The sequence below is a fragment of the Tinamus guttatus genome, unplaced genomic scaffold (genome assembly GCF_059628265.1).
Source record: "Tinamus guttatus ecotype Peru unplaced genomic scaffold, ASM5962826v1 Tinamus_guttatus_pri_ptg000083l, whole genome shotgun sequence".
NCBI classification, from domain to species: domain Eukaryota; kingdom Metazoa; phylum Chordata; class Aves; order Tinamiformes; family Tinamidae; genus Tinamus; species Tinamus guttatus.
The window spans coordinates 4,295,748-4,308,152 of NW_028288617.1; the positions used below are offsets into that span (position 1 = coordinate 4,295,748).

The following is a 12,405-nucleotide window of genomic DNA, read 5'->3' on the forward strand; positions in this document are numbered from 1 at the left end:
AGAACATTCAATTTCTTCTTCATATCATTTTCCTTCCAACGTCAGTGAAATTCCTCATTAGCGACATGTCTTCGTATTCTTGATTAAACCCACTGTTAACTGGTCTGGATGGCTTGTCGTAAATCCAGTCACTTGGCAAGGTAACGGTGCTATCTGTGCTTCTTGACCTCTTCCTGCACTTTGTACAGCACTGATGAATCTGGGGCAGTATTTCACAAAATGAATCGTTAAGCGGTAAACGTGCATTTTCACCAGAATACCCCATCTTTTTAAAGAATATGTATCTAACTCGACTGACATAGCAACTTCCATTTTTTATTATGAACTGTTTGTAACATTGTTGTGGATATCACAGTCAAAATGAAACATGCATATATCCCCACCTTCATGAATTGTCAAGCTATTCATTTTTCTTTTGAATAAATTTTAGTAATGTGGTAGCTAAGATATTATACCGAAGCAGGTAATGTTTTCTACATTAATAGGTTCCAACTTTAAAAATGAGTGTAATGTGATCAAATGTAGCACTATTATGATATATTAGAAACATTCTGGTATTTTTTATTTATTTATATAATTTCTGTTAACTAATATTAAACACTGCTGAACTAATTTATTTATTTTGGTGAATTAACTTCTTAAATCTTGGATTTTAAGCCTTTGCAGCTAGCTTGAGAAAAGTAATTCATGTTGTACTGGTATGCTCAAAAAATAAGTAAAAATTCCATGTGATTGTACACCAGTGACTTCATTAAATTAATTCATTAAATACTTCCCAGAACTCTCTCCTAAAGTGTATGTATACTGTTACTTTGGAAGAAAATAGTGTGTGGTGGGAGGACTTTTTTTTTTCATTCAATCTTTATGCTTAAGTAGTTTAAACTTTTTTTTTTTTTTTTTTTTTGAAAAGAAGATAGAGAATCTTCTCTGAGGGATAATCCGCAACTGACAACTTTTTCTCTGCAAAATATAAATTTATTTCTCCACAAAATAGATAACAGCTATCATTGAGCTTTCACTGGTATATCACATTGCTGTGTCTCAGTCTTGAAAGCTGATTAAGCACAGGAAAAATTTAAAAGAAATAAGGATCCTGCCTCTAGAAGAGTTTTATGGCTGTGAACGCATAAAGGAGTTGTATTCTAGGCTGAGATCTTTGAACGTTTCTTAGGGTAAGCTCTTGCTCAGTGTGTTTGCTTTTGCAAGTTTTTTTTTTCTCTATATAGGAAACTTATACTGAGAACTCCAGAAGGTTGTGGGATGCCTATAATTAAATATTACAGCATAGGGCAGGGTATTTAACCGTCTGCTTCTTTTGTAAAAATCTGGGCAAATGCTGAGAATACCAATAAATGGGGACAGCTGACAGTATTTTAGACTCTTTAAGAAACGGCAAGTCTGACTTCTGTTTGGAAACACGAGCTCTTCGTGAAAGCTACTACTTAGACAGCCATGAATTTAAGCTGTGATTTCAAAGGTCCTTTGAGACATATAGTTCTTCTTTCCTTATTTTAACACATTATATATTTGCATGACATGAAGCAATTGTCATTTAGTAAAGAAATTACTTTTAAGAAGTTATAAACTTCTTAACTTTATAAAATTTACACTTTTTAAAAAAAAAAAAAATCTGCTATTATATTGCTAATTTTATTCACAGTGATTCATTTTAGGAAAGCTTGGGTGGGCTCATACGGTATATTCAAATGTGAAGCTGCTTTTGACAGGCTCCTGCAACTGTTGTATCTTAGCAATGTTTGACTATTTACCACATCTCTCACTGGCTTGAGTTTACTCTATGTCTTGCTAAGTGCACATCCCTACTGCCTGAACTACATAGACATTTCTGGTTTTGATGTGGCTTTGAGGTAACAGCACTTAACAACCGTCTTAAAAAAAAAAAAAAAAACAAAACAAAACCCAAAACTTACTTGACCAAGCAGAAGTATCAGATACCATAAATGCGTTTGTACGTTTTGTGACTTTTTTAGTCATTGGCGCTTTGTCTTTTAATAATGAAATTTTGGGCTGTTCAGCAATATCAGCAGAGATGGACCCATTGCAAAATTCAGTAATACTTATGTAATCTCTTTAAACTGTGCAGGCTGAGAAAGGGAAGACAAGATGAAGAAAGTCCTGCCTTTGAGTCACAAGAATTTCTTGTGTTGCAATCAGCAGTACACAGCTGATAATGTTCCTTAACCACCTGCAGCTAAGTTTATTCAAAACTAGTCTTTATTGATCAGGATCCAATATTAAAATACAATTTTATTGAACCTGCAGGGGAGACGGTAATAAATATATGTAAACAGAGGCAGGGATGTAAGCAAAGCAGTAGTATTTAAAATATTATGGCATGTTTTCATGTTTAGTCTAGAACCTTGAGCAGAAAAACAAGCCTGATTTGGAAAGCTTTTGGAGGCTTTGGGAAAAATCGCAAGTAATGTAAAACAGTTTTCAGCCTGAGGCACATAAAGCATGTTCGCATTTTGTATTGACTTTGGTGGTTTTGGTGTAGATGGTTTGGTTTAGTCTAAGGATACCTGAAAAGACTGCTTTTATTAGTAAAGGGGGGAATTAATAAAGATAGGAAACTGCCTTAAATGAAACAATAACAGATTAAGACCACTGAGACACGATGAACCTGCCAACAGGAATACTGCTGTGGCAGCTATTCCCTAGTGGAAAATGCATCATTCGCATCAAATTATAGCATACCTCTTTCTTCTTCAGCTTAAGTTAGTTTCACTCCAAAGGGCTTTTTTTTTACATGAAGTAGGTTCCTACATAGTATCATAATACAGCTGTTGATGAAAAGCTGTCTTTTTTAGGTTTTGATTTCATAAGAAGTAATGAAAAAAGAATAAAGAAAATTGCATTATGGACAGTAATAAAATGGTTGTGATTTTTTTTTCTTAAAGTAGGGAATAGAACCCACTGTATGGAAAGAGGTAAGGATTTATAAAGAATCATGAGAAGCATAAAAACTTGTCCTGAATTTGGACCAACTTGTTTTAATCAAGAAAATATTTTCTCGTTCTCTTCCAAAATATTTCTATATTTTCAGTTTGTCCCTAATCAGAAGCTGGCAGTGTGCTTCACTGTTGGCCAGGTAAATACTAGGCTTTGGCTGGAGAGTAGGACATACGGACTAGTGGATGGGAGTGGGCATAAAACCCTGTCATGGTCCGTGTGTTGGAAAATGAGCAAGACACAACATGAGCAGACATTCATGCATCTGCAGAGAAACCCATTAACTTGCAAAGCTTGTAAAGCTGTAACTGTGGAAGGAGCAAGATGTATTTCAAATTGATTTTTTTTGTTGTTTTTTTGGGTGGTGGATTTTTTTTTCTTTTTTCTTTTTTCTTTTTGGTCTTATTCTCTTGTTTTCAGGTTGAAATAACAGCTCTAGGTCAGCTGGTGGCATAGCAAATAACTTCCCATTTGTCACCAAGCTCTGAGAAAGCAGATACTGTATTTTCTCTAGCTATATCTTTTGCCAGAGCTTACCCTTTTCTTTCATGACCATGTCCTTGAAACATTCATAGGCAAGGAATACTTACTCTTAAATCATTAGTTAAAAGAAAATACAGCAACTTTTTACTTTGCCACAGGTACATATTCAGGCCACGCACTTACTTCATTCTCAGAAGATGTCACACACAATTTTAGTTTTTAGTATTTTTGAACTTATTACTTACACTGAAAGCTACAATGACTGTGGTAACAAAAATGCTGTATCCAAGAAGAAGAAACCAACCCCACCAGGTCTTGTCTGATCTTATACACTCTTTGCCTTTTAAGTCTGAAATAAAGAGAAAGTAGGGTAAATATTTAAGGAACAAGAAGTTGATTTTCCAATTGAGGATTGGCCAAGCAGAAAAGATGTCCTTCTATTCATTTTTATCGTATTTCCTTTCACTCTTTTTATGTTTTTTTTAAAACTTCTCTTGAGAGAAACATTATCTTCTTTTACTTAAAACCTGTGAAATTTGCATACCTGTTTTAAACCATTTATTAAATGGATAGTAAAGAAATCTCAGTTTATTAGAAGTACAACATCTGCAGAGAAATTTTTTATGTAGTACAAACTTAAGTTATGATGAAAAAGCCTGTTTAAATACAGTTATTTTACTAAGTTTCAGAAAATATGCACACTTTTTTTGGGGGGGGAACTAAACCAAAGTTATACTTATTGTGCAATACTGGCCACTGACATGTTTTTTAAGTCCTCAGAAGAATTACATTGGACTATTGCAAAATATATTTTGAAATCAAGAGTTAGGGAGGTGTTTGCAACATTTAACATGTGTAGTCAGATTTGCCTGGAAAGTCCACATGGGGAAAAGCTGGCTTATCCAAAATAGTGTTTCTCAGTCACTGAAGTCAGAATCACATCAGGATGACAGAATTTATTTTCAGAATATGAGGATGGAGAGCAGTTTATTGAAATTATTATATAAAATTATTATATTATTGAAAAGGATTTTACAGCTAGAGGAAAAGAATCACTTCCACATAGGCCTACTTTTAGGGATACACCCTACTCTTTCTTGAAACCTTTGCACTGCTTAAATTACTATTATTTTTTTAGAAAATGAAAAGTCAAACTGCCTACTTCAGATCAGTGGCTTACAAAGATTGATGAAAAGGACAAAAAGTTGTCAGGGATTTGTGCAGTTTGTATGGAATAAAGATCCAGCAAGTGTTTTTGAGAACTTTAAGAAATTATATTAAAAAGTACACTATAAAAATTGATAATATTTCTGAAATAATAATTGTTCCACTGCTCAGTGTACTGTTTCAGACCCAAAGAAAAGTCTCTATCTCTGCAAAGTCTGTCTCGCTAGTTGTATAGATTGTTTGAGCAAAATATTGACTTTTCTTTATTAACTTTTTCTCTCTCACTCATACAACTGTAGGCCGCTTTTTCTAGCCTTCTCCCTTTTATTCAATAAAATTGGAAAAAGAATGAATTCCCCTTACATATCTAATGCGTTTCTGTGACTCTCAAGTACTTCTTACCTTGTACAGTCAAGTTAGTGCCACCTCCACGCTTGCTCTGCAAGTTCTGAGTGAGCGTCACATCACAGAAATATGAATTACTGGCACTGTGATCAACATTGCTCAGCTTCAGGATGGAGAATCCCTTGGGAAGGTTCTTCGTGATGCGTAAGTGTGGCCTAGTATCTCCTACGCTTGACTGGAGACTCTGCAGATTGCTGTGGTTGGGGCCTTTCCTCCAGTACACAACAGCCTCCTCATTCTCCTCCTCTGGGTACTCAAACGCACACAGCATCCACACCGTTGAGTTAAGCAGCACGCTGACATCCGCAGGGTACTGCACAACTGAGAGCTCTGGCCTCGTGCCAGCTGCAAGGTATAAATAAAGCACAGGTAAGTAAGCAAGGATAGGCTCCTTTAGGAAGGTCCATCTTCACCCCCTGCATGGGTATAGCAGGTATCTAGACATACAGGAAAGCCACAGCTGTAAGCATCCATAGCACACCTGAGTGAGACGCGTTTTGAGAAACCAGTCTTACAGTGTTCAAACACAAATTAGTAAAGAGCCTGTAATCATTGCTGAGGGAATATATATCAAACAAATTTCTTGTAACGTACACAAATTCCAAGACCAGAAAGTGATGAAGTAGAAAGAAGCTTTGTGAAGAGAAGCTTTGTACTACATACAGTTCATATTTTTCTTAAACTTTAGGGATGTCCAATACCAAAGCTTTGCTCTGGGAAGTTCCAGACAATATTTTCAGTTTTAAAAAGTTAGAGAAAATATAAACATACTTTTATAAGCTTAAAACATTATTACCTAAGTGGCTAATCTGATGTAAATTTTGTATTTGCTGTGTATACAACAGCTTTTATGAAAATGAAGGGTGAAATTAAAACTAATTTTGGAACAATTTAGTGAAAAAGATCTGAAGAAGATCCTTCTGGTCAATGGGCAAAATTTAATTGCTCTTTACACAATGTTTTTAATTAAAATGTTTTACTACAAATTGCATATTGCTCAAATATTATTTGCAATGTAAGACCATTATGTACAACATAAGGCTGTATTTTCATGCTGGGAATTTCATGCAGATCTGGGGAAAAAAAAGGCATAGTATTCCCAGCAGTCATGATGAAAGGTGAGATCATATTTAAATGGAGTGAGACTGAAAGAAGCTAAATATCTTTATTATCTTTATGAAGAGCAATTTCAATACTCCATCCTATGACTTCAATATAACATTATTTAAGTATTTTCAGATTTTGTGCCCTTTTTATGAGCAGTAATCCTGGAAGACAAGAGAACACAATGATAACTAAACGGATTAAAAATTAAGAATTAAATAAAAATAACAGTATTGAGTGATTTGGAGGTAATTCTATGATTGGGTTAAAATAAAGGACTATTCAAGTTTAATCAAACTCACTGTTTTTGGTATCATTTACACAGTCTTAGTAATAGATTAAACAGATTTTCATTCTTCATTTTCTGTCATTTTTCAACACTGGTAATTCCTAATATCTCATTCTAGAGTCTTTGGGCAGATTTTTGACTGTCATAGATTTTTATGCAGTAGAGCTTTGGACATGATATACACATAAACTAACTGTATACACTTAACATAGAAGAATGCTCTGTAAATTACAGATATTTCGTGTGTATTTGCAGACAACAAAGTGAAAAATGACAGGGGATTGCATGCCTGATATAAATCCATTACTGTGCCTTGAATGGCTAAAATGCAGAGAATATCAATTAAATCAGGACTGTCATGAACAAGATAGTATGTGTTGAATGCAAAGTATCCAGAAAGATAAGCTGGCAATGTGTTTACAGATATTATCTGCCCGAGGCAATCACTACATGTGAACAGTCTGTCCTGCTTGCACTTCCTCCATTGCTGCAGACACAACGGCATGAGCCGGATATTAGACGTCATTAAATTCACTCTAGTCAGGCGATCCTAAACCTGCAAAGAGCTTAAAATGGCTTTTTCAAGGGTTATAATTTCTTCTGAATGATGGAATGATCCCATGCTTGGCAACCATATCAGATCTAATGGCAACTGTATTTATTGCTCTTAAGTGAAACATTTTAGATGACTTCATCTACATTTGAGTCTCATCCTAAGAGTTTTGGAATTTTAACTAAAAAAATCATGTGACATTACCCTACTCTGACCTGACGTGTTTGCATTTTAAATATTAATATTTAAATTTCCACTATTCCTCCTCTGTGGTCAATAAAAAGAAAAAACAACTTAAATTCAAGATCCATTTCATCCCACAATGAAATTAAAATAGATAAAATGATTTTATTTTAGCTGAAACGCACCTATTTATCACTTAGAGTAGTATGTTCAGATACAGACATTAAAAAAAATGTAAAATGAACCATATTCCATCTGAGGAGCTGAAACTCACTTTCCGTCATGAATGGTCTTTTATTTATGGAATCATTTTCAAAAGAAACATAGTTTGTCTTCAAATATGCAGTTTTTTATTGAGTATTTAAAAAATGCAAATATATATTCAGAAGTTAGTGTGCTATACTGGAAAGAGATTCAGTTTGCTGTGGTGAAAACTAACATGGGGCACATTTTTAAATGGAAATGACTCAGAGAAATGCAGAAAGTTTCTGTCCACTTCCTTCATATACATGAAAAATAAGTATCTTCAAAAATCCATATGATACGTTGACATATATACACATACTCCAAAACCCATTTGCAAGCCAGTCGCAGTTTAATGCATGTAGAGAAATAGCTAACTTTGTGAAGATAAATTGCTGGCTCATATCAGAAATATCTTTTACACTTTTTTGATATTATATGATTAAAAAAAAAGTCACCTGGGCCCAAATAAATTTTATGTTTTTCTTTGAAGGTTACTAGTATAAGTGAATATGTATGCTTCTAAAAATATCAGATAAAACCTAGCAATCATGAAATAATCTTGCTGATTGACCTAAAAATAATGTGTAAATAAAAACTACTAACATCCAAAATACTAATACATTTTTTTTCTTTTTCAATGTTTTCAATGGAATGTAAATTTTTAGCTATTCCTTCTTTTTTTATTTCTTACCTTTTCTTCCATAAAATAAACAATTTGAAGAGTTCATAAAGTAAAAATAAAACTGAGCAAGTGATACTTTCACCTTTGATTAAAAATCAGCACTGCTTTTCTTGATCAGTTAAAGTCTAGAAATTTTTATGATAAAAAGAAAATCTACTTACCTGTAAAGTGAACAACATACGATATGATAATTAATATACCAAGCTGCATCATTTTCTTGGGATTGCTAATGCAGAGATTTTAAAACCTCAGCTAAGGCTACTGAAACCAAACTCAGCAACAAGAGGAAGAATAAATTAAAGCTCTCATAAAGAAACATGTTTTTAACCTTGTTTCTGGAGGGAGGTTCCTGTGGTTTTACTCAGTGTAGCTATTTCCCTTGCTACCATCTCACATCCTGAACCTTGCAATAAACTAGCTTCGCAACATTCCGATTTAAAACTGAACTCCATCAGGATTAGTTTTCCATCTGAAACTTTTTTCAGGAACACTGGAAGTTGGGTTTTTTTGTTGTTGTTGGGTTTTGGGTTTTTTTTTTTTTTTGGTGGAAAATATACCCAAAGTTCATAAAGCTGCCCAACTAAAAAGAAAATTGAAAACAGCAGTTACAAAATTGTGATAGGCACCTGTCTCTGATGTTCTTAACCAAAGTCCCACTGATGCCTTCAGCACCAGGTAAATGAAGATGACCTTGCACTACTCATACTGGTCCTGTTAGACAAACAATACAATGGGAATGCTTCAGAAGTAATATAGATTCTCTTTGCAGAAAGTATGCTGAAAGTATAATTATAATCCTGCAATCCAAATAGAGGCAAATAGCTGCAAAAAGCTATGCTGTGACAAAGATGTAATGTAGTTACCCTTCTAGCAAATACCTTTTAAACTTACCAGAATCAATTAGATCAGCAATTGTGACATCTTGTATAGACTATTATATTTTATCCGACAGAGTTACCTCTAGGTTTAGCTAAAACATGGTTTTCTCTAGCTAAACTGCCTAAAGATTTGAATGTTTTGGTTTGACTAAGATATAGTTTCCTGAGAAATACTTGGTTTTGATTTGAAGGCTTTGAGAAGTAGAGATACTTTATTAGTTAATTATTGCAATGACTAATCACTCTCACTGTGAAAAGTTGTTTCTTCATTTTGGGTTTTGTGTTTGTCTCCTGCTTCTAGTTACTGAAGTAGCTTTTGCATCGCTACTGGAAGTGTTCTTTAGTACCACGTACGTTTTCCTTCATGGTGATATGCATTGAATAAGATAATCCTTTGCCGAAGGAAAACTTCTGCTGTAAGACATTTTCTCCAGTCCCATTTTCTTCAGTCCTGGACTAAGGTATGATTCTTTTTCTTCTGACTTGCATCCTTTCCAGATGGAAGGTTACCTTAGAACCAGTTATACAATGCTAAAGGTCTTGTTCTTCCACAGATATAGGAGTAGGCTTCATCCCCCTCCACAGAATCCTACTGGGAACTCACAGTCACTTGACTATATTAAAAGCTATGACTGATTTTGGAGACACTACTTCCTAAAGGAGTATACACGTCTCATCTTCTTTAAATAGCATCAAGAATCAAACCCTCGGCTTTATCACTCAAAGGAAGTAAGAGTGGTGCCAAGATAGAAGGTGAAGTTTTATTCCTTAGAAGAGATAGAGAAAAATAATTCAAAGGCAATATTAAATCTATGATAGAGATTTTACCTCTTTTTGTTATTGTCAGATAATATTATTATGTTCACTAATGTTTGAATGTAAGAATATCTAAGAATTATTTTTAAATCTCGTCTCATGCCAATTGGGCAAAAGAATAAAACAAAAAAAGCGTGAAGCTTTTCTAAGTTTCTGCTTCTATATATTAAATCCTCACATAAAACTCTATTTTGACCCATAGCATTTTGAGCAACAGTGATAATGGCCCTTGAAGATACCAATTTGAGTAAGAAATATCTGATTCAGAGAAAGCTGATTATAGACAAGCATTAGTAACTGAATGCAGCTGACTTGGGATTTAAACATATGTTCAGCTAGTGCAAATGTTCAAACTGTTAGTCAGTATCAGTACGAGCAGTTTTTTTCTGACTTTTTTTTTGAAATTTTCTCAATGTCTTCATCCAATGAATTTAGTCTCAACAAAAGTTTAACATATTTTTCATGATATGTACGTACAATCTACTACTGTAAATAAGTACAGGCTTTTTGACTAAATTAGTATTCAGCAAACAGAAAGGTTTGCCTACAATTGTAACTAAGTGACTGTGAAATTCATTTTTTTAATTGTGCTGAAGTTCATGTGTTAATATTATAAGAGGTAAAAAGTATCTTTTAAAAATAGTACCAAAATATTTATGTTCATACTTAATGATAGGCGTTTGCTTAAGTCTATTTTGATTCTTTAAAGATGAAAAAGAAAAAGCGTAAGTCTCACAGGAGACATGAGCATGTGCTGTAAATGCCTTAATGAAGAAAAATCAGATTATTCTTGTACTTTACTGCTCAGTAGCTATGCAAGTGAAACTTGTTACCAAGAAAACATGATGAAGGATTTGATATAATGAAGAGCTTAAATAAGATCAGATTTTTTTTTTATGGCATACAATAGGAACTATTACAGTGCCATTGTATAAAGAATGTTTTTACTCTCTTAGCGTTGAAAATATGTTAATCTTCAAATCTTTTATATTCTTCCTATGTGTTAAATAGCTGACAGAGAAAAAATTTAAGGTCTGAAATACAAGATAGGTTAAGGATTGCATCTTCAGTGATGGTCAAACTCTTAAAATAAGCACATAACTTTGAGATCCTTAAGCACTAGGGGATGCTGTGCAGAACCCTCTCAAGTTAGTGAAAATAAGAAGCAGCTCTATTAAAATATTGGAGAAATATCAACGTAAGTTGTGTACAATCAGATTTAGACTTTCTGTTAGACCTTGGTGGCTTCTTATTACCAACTTTAAATGTAATTTGAAGGAGTTGAGAAACTAAAGCCTGATTACCTAACAGGTATCTTTTCAATTATCTGCTTAAGTAAGGACTATATTTAAGACTATAATGAGGAATAAATTTATAGAAAAATGCCTAAAGGCCAGTTGATTATCATCCCTCCAGAGGACTGGAAAAAAGATAGATGGATTTCCCTAGCAGACTGTAGACCCCCTGGTAGCAGCATTATTACATGCACTATGTTATGAGATTGTGCCTTTCAGTTATGTGAGGAGGGAGAATTAAGTGCATGACTAAACACCTTTCTCACATGTTCTATTGCTGCATTTAACAAAGAGGAATGGGATAGTGGAGGTAATGTCTGAATGAAAAACATATATGCAATCTGTTTTAAAGGTATAATGGTATCGGCAAGATATAAAAAAATAAATATTGTGCCTGTCTCCTACTGAAGCAATGAAATGGATAATAAGACATGAGGGAAGAACCAGACAGTAATATCATCTCTTCAGTGATCTTTATTTAGAGATACTTATCTATGAGAAGCAATCGAGCAATCAAGAAATGGAGGTGGATATGTCTATATGAAAAAACAACAACGCCTCACAGCTCAGCAGCTGCCCACAAATAGCTGCTTTAAAATACAGAATTGCTTAAAGTAGGCATCTCCTTAGCATATCTTAAATAACCAACTTACATTTGGTTTATTGTATAAGTGTATTTAGCATTAATTTAGAATCTTACAAAGCATTCAAACCTAATGGTAAAAGTTGCAGAGTACTGGAATAGACTCTATGGAAGATTGGAGAATGATTAGGGAAATACTCATCAAGAATGACATGAATATAGCTGATGCTGCTGTGCAAGTGATGGAAGGCATGATTTGTTGGTGGCTTTAGTCTATAGCCAGAGGAGTTTTCTGTGTTTTCTAAACAGATGTATATGATATGACAGTAATATGATGTAATAATGTCATAATAATGCAGACTGAGACAACCTACCTGGTCTCAAAAGCTGCTTTATGTACAGTCTGTGTTTCTTAAAACATTAGCAAAATCCACCAGTTAATACATATTATCCTAACTTCTGCTGTGTGTTTTTTTAACTTACTCATTTTTAACACAGGTGGGTGTGGACTTCTGGTTTAGCCAGAATAGCTGGATATCAAGAATTTGAGAAATTTCCATGCTTAATTTTGTAAAAGAATATGGAAAACACTAGTGGTTCCTTGCTCTCCATAGACATATCCATAGAGAGATTTTTCAGTCTGGGATGAAGTGTGCTTCCACAGTCTGGTGGGTTCCTGCATATTTTTAAAATAACAGTGGAATAGGCTGACCACTTGAAAATTACATGTATATTGGGTGTTTGAGTT

General features: G+C 34.0%; 1 protein-coding gene across 1 annotated transcript; it reads right to left on the bottom strand.

Annotated features, from left to right (window-relative positions):
• LOC148595597 (uncharacterized) lies at positions 1 to 7,441 on the bottom strand. The gene is made up of 4 exons (XM_088520251.1): positions 7,432 to 7,441; positions 5,026 to 5,373; positions 3,702 to 3,805; positions 1 to 199 (listed from the first exon to the last, which is right to left on the bottom strand). The coding sequence occupies exons 1-4, from the start codon at positions 7,439 to 7,441 to the stop codon at positions 20 to 22; spliced, it is 642 nt and encodes a 213-aa protein (XP_088376377.1). The 3' UTR covers positions 1 to 19.
• Between the last annotated feature and the right edge of the window lie 4,964 nt (positions 7,442 to 12,405).